Source organism: Apus apus, chromosome 1, assembly GCF_020740795.1.
Source record: "Apus apus isolate bApuApu2 chromosome 1, bApuApu2.pri.cur, whole genome shotgun sequence".
NCBI lineage: Eukaryota > Metazoa > Chordata > Aves > Apodiformes > Apodidae > Apus > Apus apus.
This window is the reverse complement of record NC_067282.1, coordinates 12,099,184-12,110,544: the sequence shown is the minus strand read 5'-3', so window position 1 is coordinate 12,110,544 and position 11,361 is coordinate 12,099,184. Positions and strand designations below refer to the sequence as shown.

Genomic DNA, 11,361 nt, shown 5'->3' with positions numbered 1-11,361 from the left:
TCATATAGGGCATTTTAAATTGTCTTTAGTGTTAATTTTTGAAGTAGTAGCTCTAATTAAGATAAAGTAGCTGTCTTAATGGAACAATGAAGAAAGCTCAGAATGTGCTTAGACTTGGCATGGGTGATCAATGATCATACTTGGAAATTACTTTAGTTTCTGTAATGTTTTGATAATCTGCTGTCCTTTAACTTCTGTAACTGGAGACTCCAGATAATGATGTTCTCACAAGGCATTTATGCACAGGATCAGGCTCACTTAGGTGATGTCCTTTTGGGAGAGAAGGCACTTTCCAGTCCATAATCTATGTTCAGTTCTTGCAGTGAAGTGTGACAAGAAGTTATTTTTCTCTTTGTGTCTCTCAGCTTTTGGAAAGAAAGTCATTTGTGGATCAATTTGGATGATAAACTTTGCTAATAGTAGATAGCTGTTACTGTCGTTTTTTTCAATAGTGAAGGCTTCTGCTTCCAAAAAGCAGCTATTTCTAGCAGTTCGGTAGGCAACTACAGGCAATTCCCATGCTTAACTCCTCTAGTTTACTTTTATTTGGATAAAGACTTGTAGTTTTATCCTTCTTTAAATCTGTCTGGATAAACAGAGTGGGTGTGCTAGATAACTACATGTAAATACAATACCACTCCAAAAGAAACATCCAGCACACACAAAACAGACTTTGTGAAGTTGACTTTCTGATTCTGCTTTGAGAAATAAAAAATACCAATTTCTAATCTGAATTTAGAGATGAGACAAAAACATATAGGAAAGAGTCATCTACCAGACAAGGAATAATATGAGGTGTATGTGAAATGGTACTGAAAGTACCTGATAGTAAGCCTAGCAGGGGCTCCACTTCCCTGAAGAGTTATATGAATTTTTGGTATTTTTCTAGGCAGTGAGTGATGGCATGGAATTGTTTTAGTTTGGCAGGTTTTTTCCACTGTTGTTTATTGAATAAGATATAGCCACAGTTTCTGTAGATTGCTCTGGGGATTAGATTCTAAATTAAAAAACTGGTGTGTGTTCAAGATGACTTATTTTGCAGATTTAACAGAGCAGTAATTGCATGCACCTTGTGCCCAAAATGTAAGGACAAGAAAACTGACTCAGGTGCAGCCAGACTCTGCTTCCACAGTTAAACAATTTACCAGGTGAGCTGCATAATATGGCAGTGGCAAGGTATGGGAGCCTGCCTAGCTGGGAATACCCCAGGAAAAACATATATCTCTAACTGTGGTCATTCAAAGTGGCTGAGAATCCCCACTGAACAGCAAATAATGGAAATGCCTGAAAATTCACAGCTCTTGTTTGCAAAATCCTACACAGGACTGATATTGGACATCTGCTGTTCTGGAGGAGTTAATATAACCTTGAAGTAATTTGATAATTAATATAACTTTGAAGTAATTTGATTTCTAAACACAAATGAAGGAGGTATGCACCTGGATTTAAGCAGGTACTTAAGTTTTTAAGTGCCATAAGTTCAGCACAGTCTTTTTGTTCCATTTTTGGCAAGTTACTAGCACAGTGGGACGTCTATGGTGAGAAGTCCTGGCTGTGAACCCAGCACGAGTAAGTGCTTTGCTGCTGACTTAGAGGACTCAGAGCTTCCACAGCAGTAGTGAATTCACACAGAAAAAAATGCTGAAGCGTGACAGCTCATGTGGGATTACAATAGGATGTAAAAAGGTCACAAATTAATGTAGACAGGGGAAAAAAAAAGTAATTAATTATTCAGGACCCGTTATGTTAATGTTTTATCGTGTCTGAGCTTATTAGAATGTTTATGACACGAATCTTGAGTGATGTTAAGATGACCTTAAGAACCGTTTGCTTTTAAGAAAAGTGACAACTAGCCAAACCAAAAATGATAGCGGTATCCAGGGGCTGGGAACATTTCGCCAGGGCTTTCTGGACAACGCTTGAGAAGCTGAGGGATGGATTTGGGATATTTCCCCCTCTGAACCACCAGGGGCAGCATTTGCTGTGTGTTGAGCGGCCGGGACTCGCAGCGCGGCCCCGCGAGCGCCCGTCTCTCTCCCTGAAAGGAGCGTTTTAAACCTCAAAACACACGAGATGCTGCTTGGCAAAAAGCTAATCTTAAACGTCTGAAGTTACAATTCAAAAATCTTTGTTTTGCAAGATCGTTCTCTGAGTTTCTACAAAATCTTTTGAGAGAGAATTCTTCCAGCCACCCTTGTATCTTCATGAGTAGCACCACGAATTTCCTAGTCCCAGAGCAACTTTGAAAACCCCAGCCAAGACTTCGTTGAAAACACCCTTGCTTGCTCTCCATGAAGTTTGTGTGTTACTGTTCCATGTGTGTCCTGTGACTGTTCCTCTTAAACTCAGCAGTGACACCAGAGCCATAAAGAAGGAACAAAAGCAAGGCCTGAAGCAAAGGTAACACTGTCTCAAACATTCAAATTTCACTTTTTCAACAGTGCCAGCCCATTGTTCTCAACAGGTGCATGCCACTGTTGTGTATCAAATACTAACCCACTGTTCCTCAGTTGTTCAAGGTTAAACAAAAAAAACTTTTTCCTGTTAGTAATAATGCCTTCCTCTGACCATAGCACATCCACAAACCTGGCTTCCCCAGACCTTGTACCTCAGTGAAGAATCAAAGTCTTTGCTGGGGCAAACGTGGGTCTGAATGTGCTGGGGACTCCAGCTGCCACTCACACAGACGGATCCTGGAAACCTACATGGATGTTTGTTGTGACATGAAGGAAATGGGGGGGCATGAAAGCGAGGACTTTCATATTTTCCACATGTCCAAGGCTGCCTATCTTTTATGTATTTTGGCAGAATTTCCAGGAATGTGTCATTTCATCATTGACATTGAAAGCATTTACATGCGTGACCCTGGATGGGGATGAAACTACCTGGGAGGGTTATCACATAGTTCCTCCTCATCCTCAGCTTAATGCTCCCAGTATGTTGTAATCAAATGTGGGTATTTTTTCTGACTGAATCCACCACAGAACTAAATGAGATTATATACACCTTTACATGAGGGGCTGTAGAGTCCTGAAAGACTTCAAAGGCTTTCCATCAGCAATGTGTCTGCATGCTTGGATGCCATTTTTACTCCCAAAGAGGTATTTGGGAATTCAGCTAATAGAACCACAGTAGCACAACGGTGTATTGCTTTAATAAAGCCAACAGGCTCCCAGCTGTTTCTGCATCCTCCTTCACAGCTCACCTACAGCAACACACAGAACCTGACGGCTGCCAGTTGCAGCAAGGCCAGTGCTGGGGGCCAGGTCTTACAGTTGGCCACCCCTGCTCCAAACAGAGAAGTCAGGCGAGAGAAGCACCAAGACGGTGGCTTTCCCGGGGAGGAACCAAAGCGTAGGCGCTGCGTGACTTGCCTCGGACACCCAAGAAGCACATGTCAGAGCCTGGAGCTCCCACATCCCAAGCCTGACCTCGTGCCGTGCATCATCCCGTGCATGAAAGCGCCCTAGAAGGCACTGCTTGTTTTTCTACCGTCTGTTCCAGAGAAATCCAGCTGGTAGAGGAGCGCAGCGCCGTGATTTATTTGAGAACTCCCTCGTACTCGCCTGAAGGTCTCGCCGCCGGGAGAGGAGGGAGAGCGGGAGGCTGCGCTCCGCGAAGGCTGCTCGGGCGGCGGAGCGGCCGCCCAGCGCGGCCCGGCACCCAGGTACCGAGCGAGGAGGGGAAAGGGGATTTCCTTGGCTTCCTCCCATGCTAATACCCCCGGGGGAGCGGCGGCGGCGGCCCGGCTCCCCTCGGCGGCCGCTGGGAGGCTCCGCGCCTCGCCCCGGCCTCCCCGGCGCCGCGTCCCCGCTGACACCCGCCCCCCGCCCCCGCAGCGCCCCGCACCGCGGAGCCGCTCCGCACCGCACCGCACCGAAGGGCGACGGGCAGCGCGGGCACCCGGCGGCAGCGTCCGGCGGAGCCAGCGCCGATAACCCACCGGCAACCACCGACCCCAGCGGGTCGGGGATGGCACATACAAACACAAAGGAAAAGTGGCTGGACTGTTCTGGGTGCAAAATGCTGGAAGTTTGTAAGTGCAACTCTCCGTTTGTAATTATTGTCTGAAGAGGGGCTGGCTTTTTTCCTCCTCCCCCCCCCCCCCCTTTTTTTTTTTCCCCCCGCCTGTTCTTTTCTTGAAACTGTACTTGAAACTATTCAATATCTGGGAGTATAAGGGAAAGTATGCGAGAGGAGCTCTTTGCCTGGGTCCGTAGCTTGCTGCTTTATTACTAAGGGGGGAAATAAGCACTGAAAGCAACACGGATTTTATCCTGTGGCTGGATTAACTGAAGGCGAAGCGTGGTCTGGAAGTCCAGTGACTGACATTGTTCCGGACCGGGGAATCCGTCGCCCTTATTTTTAGAGGAACTACAATTTAGCGGCAGACAGTTGGACACAGTCACAAAGTGAAGAGCAAAGAGCGGGCGAGAGAAATGAGAAAGCACAAAGACTAAACTGAACCGAGCCGCCGCCTCCTCCTCTTTTATTTGCACACTTACTGAAGAGTTTTGTTGTTTGTTTTGTTTTGTGTTTTTTTTTTAAAAACACAACAAACAAAAACCAAACCAAAACCAAAACCCAACAAGCCCCACTCTGCCAAATTACGCGATTTTTGGTCCGCCGGGGGGTTTCTCCGTGTCGCCAAGCACGGCAATGCCTTAAATTTCCACTTCAAGGAATAACCCCTCCGCTCCCCCGAAATAAAATAAAATCAATAAACCTGCCAAGTCTCACTCATTCCCGGGGGAGATCTCCTTCATCCAGGGATTCATTTCGGAGGCAGCGGTTCGCTCTATTTTATTTTTTTTCCGCCCTCCTCCCCCCGGTGGAGCCTCCCCCTGTCCCCCCTTCCCGCCCCGCGGAGACCCTCGGCGGGGGCTGCCCGGCCCCGACCCCCGCCCGGCCGATGCTGGCACATCCTTAGGTGCCGCCGGACGCCCCCCGCCCCATCCCACCCCCGATCTGTCAACCCCCCGCGGGGCCGTCACCGCCCGGGGCCCGGCTGGGGGTGGGCTGGGGGCGCGGGGCTGACCGCCCTCCGCCCCGCCGCCAGCCCCCGGGCTCGGGCTCCCGCCGCTGCCCCCGCCTCTCCGCCCCCCCCCCCCCCCCCCCCCCTCCGCCCTTCATGCGGCAGTGAGGACCGACCCATCCGGAGGGCCAGGACCGGCAGCCAGCGATGGGCGACACGGCTCCCCCCCAGGCCGCGGGGCTGGGGGCCGGGCTGCTGGGGGGGGGCCCGGCGGCGCCCCGGGTGCACAGCGCCATCGTGGAGCGGCTGCGGGCCCGCATCGCCGTCTGCCGCCAGCACCACCTCAGCTGCGAGGGGCGCTACGAGCGGGGCCGCGCCGAGAGCTCCGACCGCGAGCGGGAGAGCACCTTGCAGCTCCTCCACCTCGTGCAGCAGGGGCAGGGAGCCCGCAAGGCCGGCAAGCACCCCAAAGCGGCCGCCGCCGGCGGGTCGGCCGCCCCTGCCGCCGCCGCCGCGCCCCCGGACTATCACCAGCACCTCCTCAGCAACGGCGGCATCAACGGGGAGCAGCCGGCGGGGGAGCAGCGCGCCTCGGCCCTCCTGGCGGTGAGTCACAGCGGCCCCTGCCGGCGGGGAGGGGCCGCGACGCGCGGCTCTGAGGAGAACCCCCCCGGCTCCCCTCAGGGCACCCCCAAACCGGGCTGCAGGCGGGGCGTGCAGCTGGGGTCAGCGCCGGGGCCGGGGACCATTCCTGCCCGAGGGCTGTCTTGGGAGTGTCTGTGGCCGCCCGATCCCGCCCCCTGCACCTCACGACCCCAGCCGTGGTTCTTACCAGGTGTTGGGCCCAGTGGGTGGCATCGAGAGTGTGAGGAGCGGCGGGCGGCTCTGACAGGCCCAGAGCGGAGGAGCAGAGGGAAAGGTCCTCCTCAAACGGATTTTGGGACCACTTGGGTTAAACCCCTTTTTTTGGCCTGAAAATGCATCGCGTGCCTCCACCGTTGCCCCAGCGAGGCGGTGACAGCAGGCATCCCCCAGGAGGGGCGCAGGCAGCAAACGCGGCCTGCGCATCCACAGGCGAGGGTGAAAGTGGCACTAAAGTATTGCTCATGTTCGAAATTACACCCCTGCCCCATTTTATCCTGTTTGTCGGGGCTTCAGGCAGCTGGTTTCACTCGAGGTGGAGGTTTGCTGCCGTGCCCCTCGAGCTCAGCTAACGCTTACACACGAGGCAGATGGGGAGTGTGGAGAAGTGAGGGCCCGTGCGTGTGGCTTTAGCTGCTCACCTCAGCGCTGGCAGGCTCTGGCAGGAATGATATCCTGCAGAGCAACGCCCCGGTGCTCAGACCATCAGCTTCACCAGAAATTGCCAGTTTGTTATTATCACCGAATGTGTTTCGCGGAGCAGAGTTACAAGAGTTTTCCAGGCACTGCCACTTTGCAAATGGTATGTTGACCTTTTTCAACTGGAAATTGCTCTGAGCTTGTCAAGGAAGCGAAACATTGGCTCCATTACTTTATTACTAGCAGTCCATGTACCACGCTTTTGAAGCGTATGCTGTGCTCTGCTGCCTTCCAGTGTGTTCTCAGCACACATGTGAAATATTAAGAGGAGTGACTGGGTCCTGATAGGCCTGTGGCTGCTATTCGAACAGCTGAAAATAGATCGCTCCCTCTGCTCCAGACATCAAACCTATCTTAGTGCCTGATGTATGCTAAAACGGGACCTTTGTGGCTCTCCCTTCTTACCCGGGAGTTTGCAGCGGTGCGTGGATCGACGTTACTCAGCATCATTCGTGAGGGTGATGATGTAAGTGTTAATGCGATAACATTGTGTCCGAGGGGACTTTAGGCGCTTCGACCTGACTCAGTGCTCAGATTAAATCTCCCCACGTTCCTTGTCACAATCAAGAAAGCCATTATCTTATTTTTCCAGTGTGTATTAATGAAATGCTTTGCACTTGTCTTATGGGAAAAAAAAGGCTTTTGCCTAATAATGTACGCCCCAGAAAAATCTACTTTCTGAAATCAGGGAACAGGCCTGTGTGTAGGTTTTTTTGCTTGTTTTCAGGCTGTTTTACTGGTTGTTACTATTATTACACAATAGCTAGAGGCAGCTGTTTAAAAGTGCTAAATGAAACAACCCCAAAGAAAATATTGAAAGATTTTAATCTTTCCAATGCGGAGCGGTTGTTCTTATTTCTGAAATACCACTGAAGATTGTTAACCTGCTCTTTGCTGGACTAAGCTCTGCACAGCCCTCACTCCACGTTGTGTGTTGCATTACCTCCCAGGTAACTCTTAGCTTATGTGTCTTTGGCAAGGGAAAGGTCTGACAAAGTCCCCCTCATTTTTGCATGGTAGTGTTCAGTAATCCTGCTGACAAGGTATGTGACTTCATTGAGCATGACTTTTGGGGCCCTGAACTGTGTTTTGACACTGAAGAAATGCTGGCTCATGAAGCAGTATTGTTCTAATGGTATCACTGCGCATCGCTGATCCTCCCACTCTGTGCTTGACACAGACATTCCTCACTTGCAGCTCTGGTAGGACTGCCTAATTAAAGACCAAAGAAAGGCATCAGTTCAAAGTCACATCTGTGTCATGGAGGCACATGTTCCTCCAGCGGTCCTGAGAATGTTGTTGCAAAAATTAAAAAGAAGAAGCAAACCACACAGTGTCTGAGTGGGATGAATTCAAGTGGCTGAGGGTAGCACTCCATTGTGCTCTTGTTCTTGAAAATTCAGAGGGCAGGGTGGGTTAGGAAATAATGAGGTCTTGCTTTTGCTCTGGCCATAGCTGGAGGAGGAGATTGCTCTACCAGTTATTCCAAGGGTACTTGAAAGAGGGAGTTACAAGGCAGACTAAGCTTGTTGTCCTGGGCATTACCAATGGATGGGGAGGAGAAGCATCTCTAAGGCAGCAGAATTCATTCCCTATGGGCTGTTTCTCAAGCGGAAATCCAGTGGAAGCCTTATTTGAACTGATGGTAATTCCTCTTATTCTGACTTTTTGCGTGGAGCAGATGGCAGATCTAGGGCACACAGGGTCCTGGAACAAGGCTCAGCTCAGAGCTTCAGCTGTGGCAGGTACAGCTCTGGCAGAAGGAAGCACAAGACAGTAGCGTTTGCTTAAGTCTCACACTGAGCGTATGAGATTGGACACATCTCTGACTCCACGGGGGAACTGTAAAGCTCCACCTGCCTTGCTGTAGCTGCACCAGGTAAAAAAACAGCTCCACATGGACAGGCATGAAGGCAGTCACAACTCTCTTTGGGGAGTTGTGGCTATCAGGACACTCTTTGTTCTCCAAAACCAAGATTGTTCCCATGCTTTGAAAATAGCTGGGTTGTTTCCTTTGCTTTACAGGCCCCACCGTTCTTGTTACAAGTGTGCCTGTCATGTTTAGTGGCATTGGATGGGTCATTTACACATTTGGACTCAAGAGTAAATATTTGACACTCAGTAACATTTGAAATGACATTCACTTGAACACATCAAAGAGCTTGAAGTGATTATCTGACATTGTTGATAGTATTATTCGATAATTATCTTTTCCCAGTGGGCAGTTTAAAGCTGCCAAAGAGAGAGTTTTTAGTGGGGTTTGGTTTGGGCTTAACTTGGCAGTGTTACTTTGATTTTTAGGAAAACGTCTTTGGCAGCAGCATTTTCTTATTGGAAAGTGGCAAATAGGTTTTTTATCTGATCCAGTGGATGCTGGTGCATGTCAAGGAGAAATGTATTCTTCAGGACACAGCTAGGAAAGCTTTTGTACTTTCTGCCTCCCTGCATTTCCCAAGAGCTGACATTTGATTATTTATACACTGGTGTTACTTTTCGTGGTGTTACTTTTCATGGAGCAGAGTGGAACACATAAAATATTCTGTCTTTCTTTTATACATACATCTATATGTATGTATATGCCCTCCAGCACTTAGCTGTTTATATTATTTATGTTATATATAAACAGTTAGCTCTGGAGGGCATTCCTCAGTGGCTTAAGCAGTGAACTGGTAATACCAAAGTTCTTGCACTGTAGTTTCAAATCTCTGGCAGTCTATTCATTCCTTCTTTCTTCTGACATAGGCTGAGCACTGTTCATTTTGCTCTGTGCAAGCCCAGAACTTTGTTTCACTGCATGATTGTATTATTGTGGTCAGGTTTTTTCACTGCAGCCATCACACCAGTGGCTCTGAGTGTGTTAAGTGATGTTTGTCATCAGTCACAGGTGACTTGTTCTACTTTCACCCATCCTTAAGTTGTGCTGAATTTATCATTACAAGGATTAATTTAAAATATTTATTAAATATATGAATCTTTTCTGTACCCAAAAGAGTGACTGTGAAAGTGGCCTGCTCTGCAGATGTAGTCTGCAAGCAAGTGAAATTGAAAAGGGAACACAGTCCCATGAAGACAATGTGGGCAAGGAAGAGGGGAATGGTTTATTTCCTCCTACTTCCCTAAATTCTCACTGATGGCAGTACAAATCTGGAAGAGTCAATGTGTTTGTCCCAGTTCCTTGAGGACCTTGGTGTGAGACAGGGTTGTCTGACTGGTACCAAGAGCCAAATTTGGCTTGTAAAATCTCAATTTAGGCAGTAATTTTATGAGGACATCCTTTAATGATTATGGAAGCCCTGACTTCCTTTCCTAATAGCGTTTTTTTTATGATCCACACTGCTTGTTGAGGTTTGGTCTCCCCTGTGTTAGCATTAAGGATCCTCAAGTATTTTTAAAGGAAAGATTGTGCTCTGGTATCTGTGGCCAGAGTTTACATTTCCCCTATCTCCCAGGCTCTTCGCTTTGTTTGCTAGTTGGCTGCCAGGGTACTCTGCAGAAATAGTTGCATTTTATGGTTCTGCACATACAGTACTTTGGGAAGTACTCTGAAGCAAGTAGTATAAGGTGACCACCTGTGGGGTGAAGTGACACTACAGTGCAGTGAGCACAGGTGGATCAAACAGAAGACATTCTGAAAAGCTGTGGTGGGATCTTTTGACTAAAAAGATTTGGTGCCAAAGCTCTGAAATGTTCTGTTTGTGAGGTGAAGGACCTCTGTCTTGTGCTTCTGTGGGAGTGAAGCTGGCTTCTGACAAAGACAATTTATGTAGCTGCATCAGATAAAATGATTAAGTCACATTGCCTTTGTGGTTGGACAACTTTGATCTGCTGCTATGAGCCCTCTGGCCTGCTGGGAACCATTTGGTTAGGATGGACATGGGTACCATCTGAAATCTTTGTTTCCCCTTGGCTGTGAGAATATTTTCTGAACCAAAATCAAGAAGACCTCCTGGAAGCTGCATAAAAGCAACATTTAATGAAAAGTTCAGCAAGTGAATTTGTTAAATGTATGGTAGCATAGGAGCCTTTTCAGGCCTAGCTCTCCAATCAAATCACTTGCCTCCTTTGAAGATTTTTAAGCTTTGAAACATCTAATGAAATTCTCATATGTTCTGAAACTGTTTAACAGACTGTTTCCACCGCCAAAGTTTCCATAGGTAGCAAGCAGAGGAACAGTTTGTCCGCCTGGATTTCACAGACTCTCCAAAGCCAACCCATGGGCTTCTTAACTTCCCTATTACGGCATGTCTTCTGATAGAGCTCTTGAATCTCCTGCATTACTTAAATTGAGTCCCTTGTGTGTAGCACCACAAGATAGCAGAGTGAAACACAGCTTCTGTTTCTTCATCACTGAGAGGTGTGACTCCAGCAAAAGCTGCTCTGTGCGGAAATCTGAACCTTAGAAAGGTACGTCTGAGTCTTAGAAGCTGCTTTGCTGAAACTTTGACTTATCTCACTATTATTACTTTTCCCTTTGCAAAGAACTCTGTCTGCAGAAGGTGTATGTGGGGTTTGGTTAGCTTGCAATGACCAAAAAAACCCTAGCAACTAGGTTAGTTAGCAGGTTAAGAAAGGCCATAACATGCCTCTCTTCTAGACTGCTGTCTACGGTCCTTTCTAATCCTCCAAGGCCAATTCTAGTCTGCCTTTCTTATCGAGTCTGTGTGCTTATTGAAACAAACTTCACTCATGTCTCACTACTGGAAAAGAAGGGCTCCATCCTGGTTCCTTTGACAACTTCAGGAAGGGTAGTGTTCCCACTGCTCCATTTATATTTCAATTGCTATGTGATCTAGGAGGAGCTGGATGCTGGCAAGCTGCTTCACTAGCAATGAACTGGCATAGACGTGCCAGCTTTGCCAGCAAGAGTCTCTGCGACCTTCTGCATGTCCCCTGTCGTGCCACTATTTCCCTTCTGTGTGAGCTCTTGAGGTGGCACCATCTCACTGCCTAGCACTGCCTGGGACTTTAGTATCCACTGAGGGCCCAACTCTACATAGAATTATAGAATCATAGGGGTTGGAAGGGACCTCTGAAGATCATCAAGT

The 11,361-nt window shown here is 48.4% G+C and overlaps 1 protein-coding gene and 1 long non-coding RNA gene across 2 annotated transcripts in view; both read left to right on the top strand.

Moving 5' to 3' along the window:
• Window positions 1–3,354: 3,354 nt before the first annotated feature.
• On the top strand, window positions 3,355–4,729 carry LOC127388447 (uncharacterized). The gene is made up of 2 exons (XR_007890381.1): window positions 3,355–3,667; window positions 3,840–4,729. It is a non-coding gene; the product is annotated as an uncharacterized LOC127388447 (long non-coding RNA).
• A 439-nt stretch (window positions 4,730–5,168) lies between these two features.
• The window catches only part of MAML2 (mastermind like transcriptional coactivator 2), a 221,553-nt gene continuing 215,360 nt past the window's right edge, over window positions 5,169–11,361 (top strand). The window contains exon 1 of the mRNA XM_051639707.1: window positions 5,169–5,581. Within this exon, the coding sequence (XP_051495667.1) occupies window positions 5,183–5,581 (399 nt within the window). The 5' untranslated portion in view covers window positions 5,169–5,182. The remainder of the gene's footprint in view (window positions 5,582–11,361) is intronic.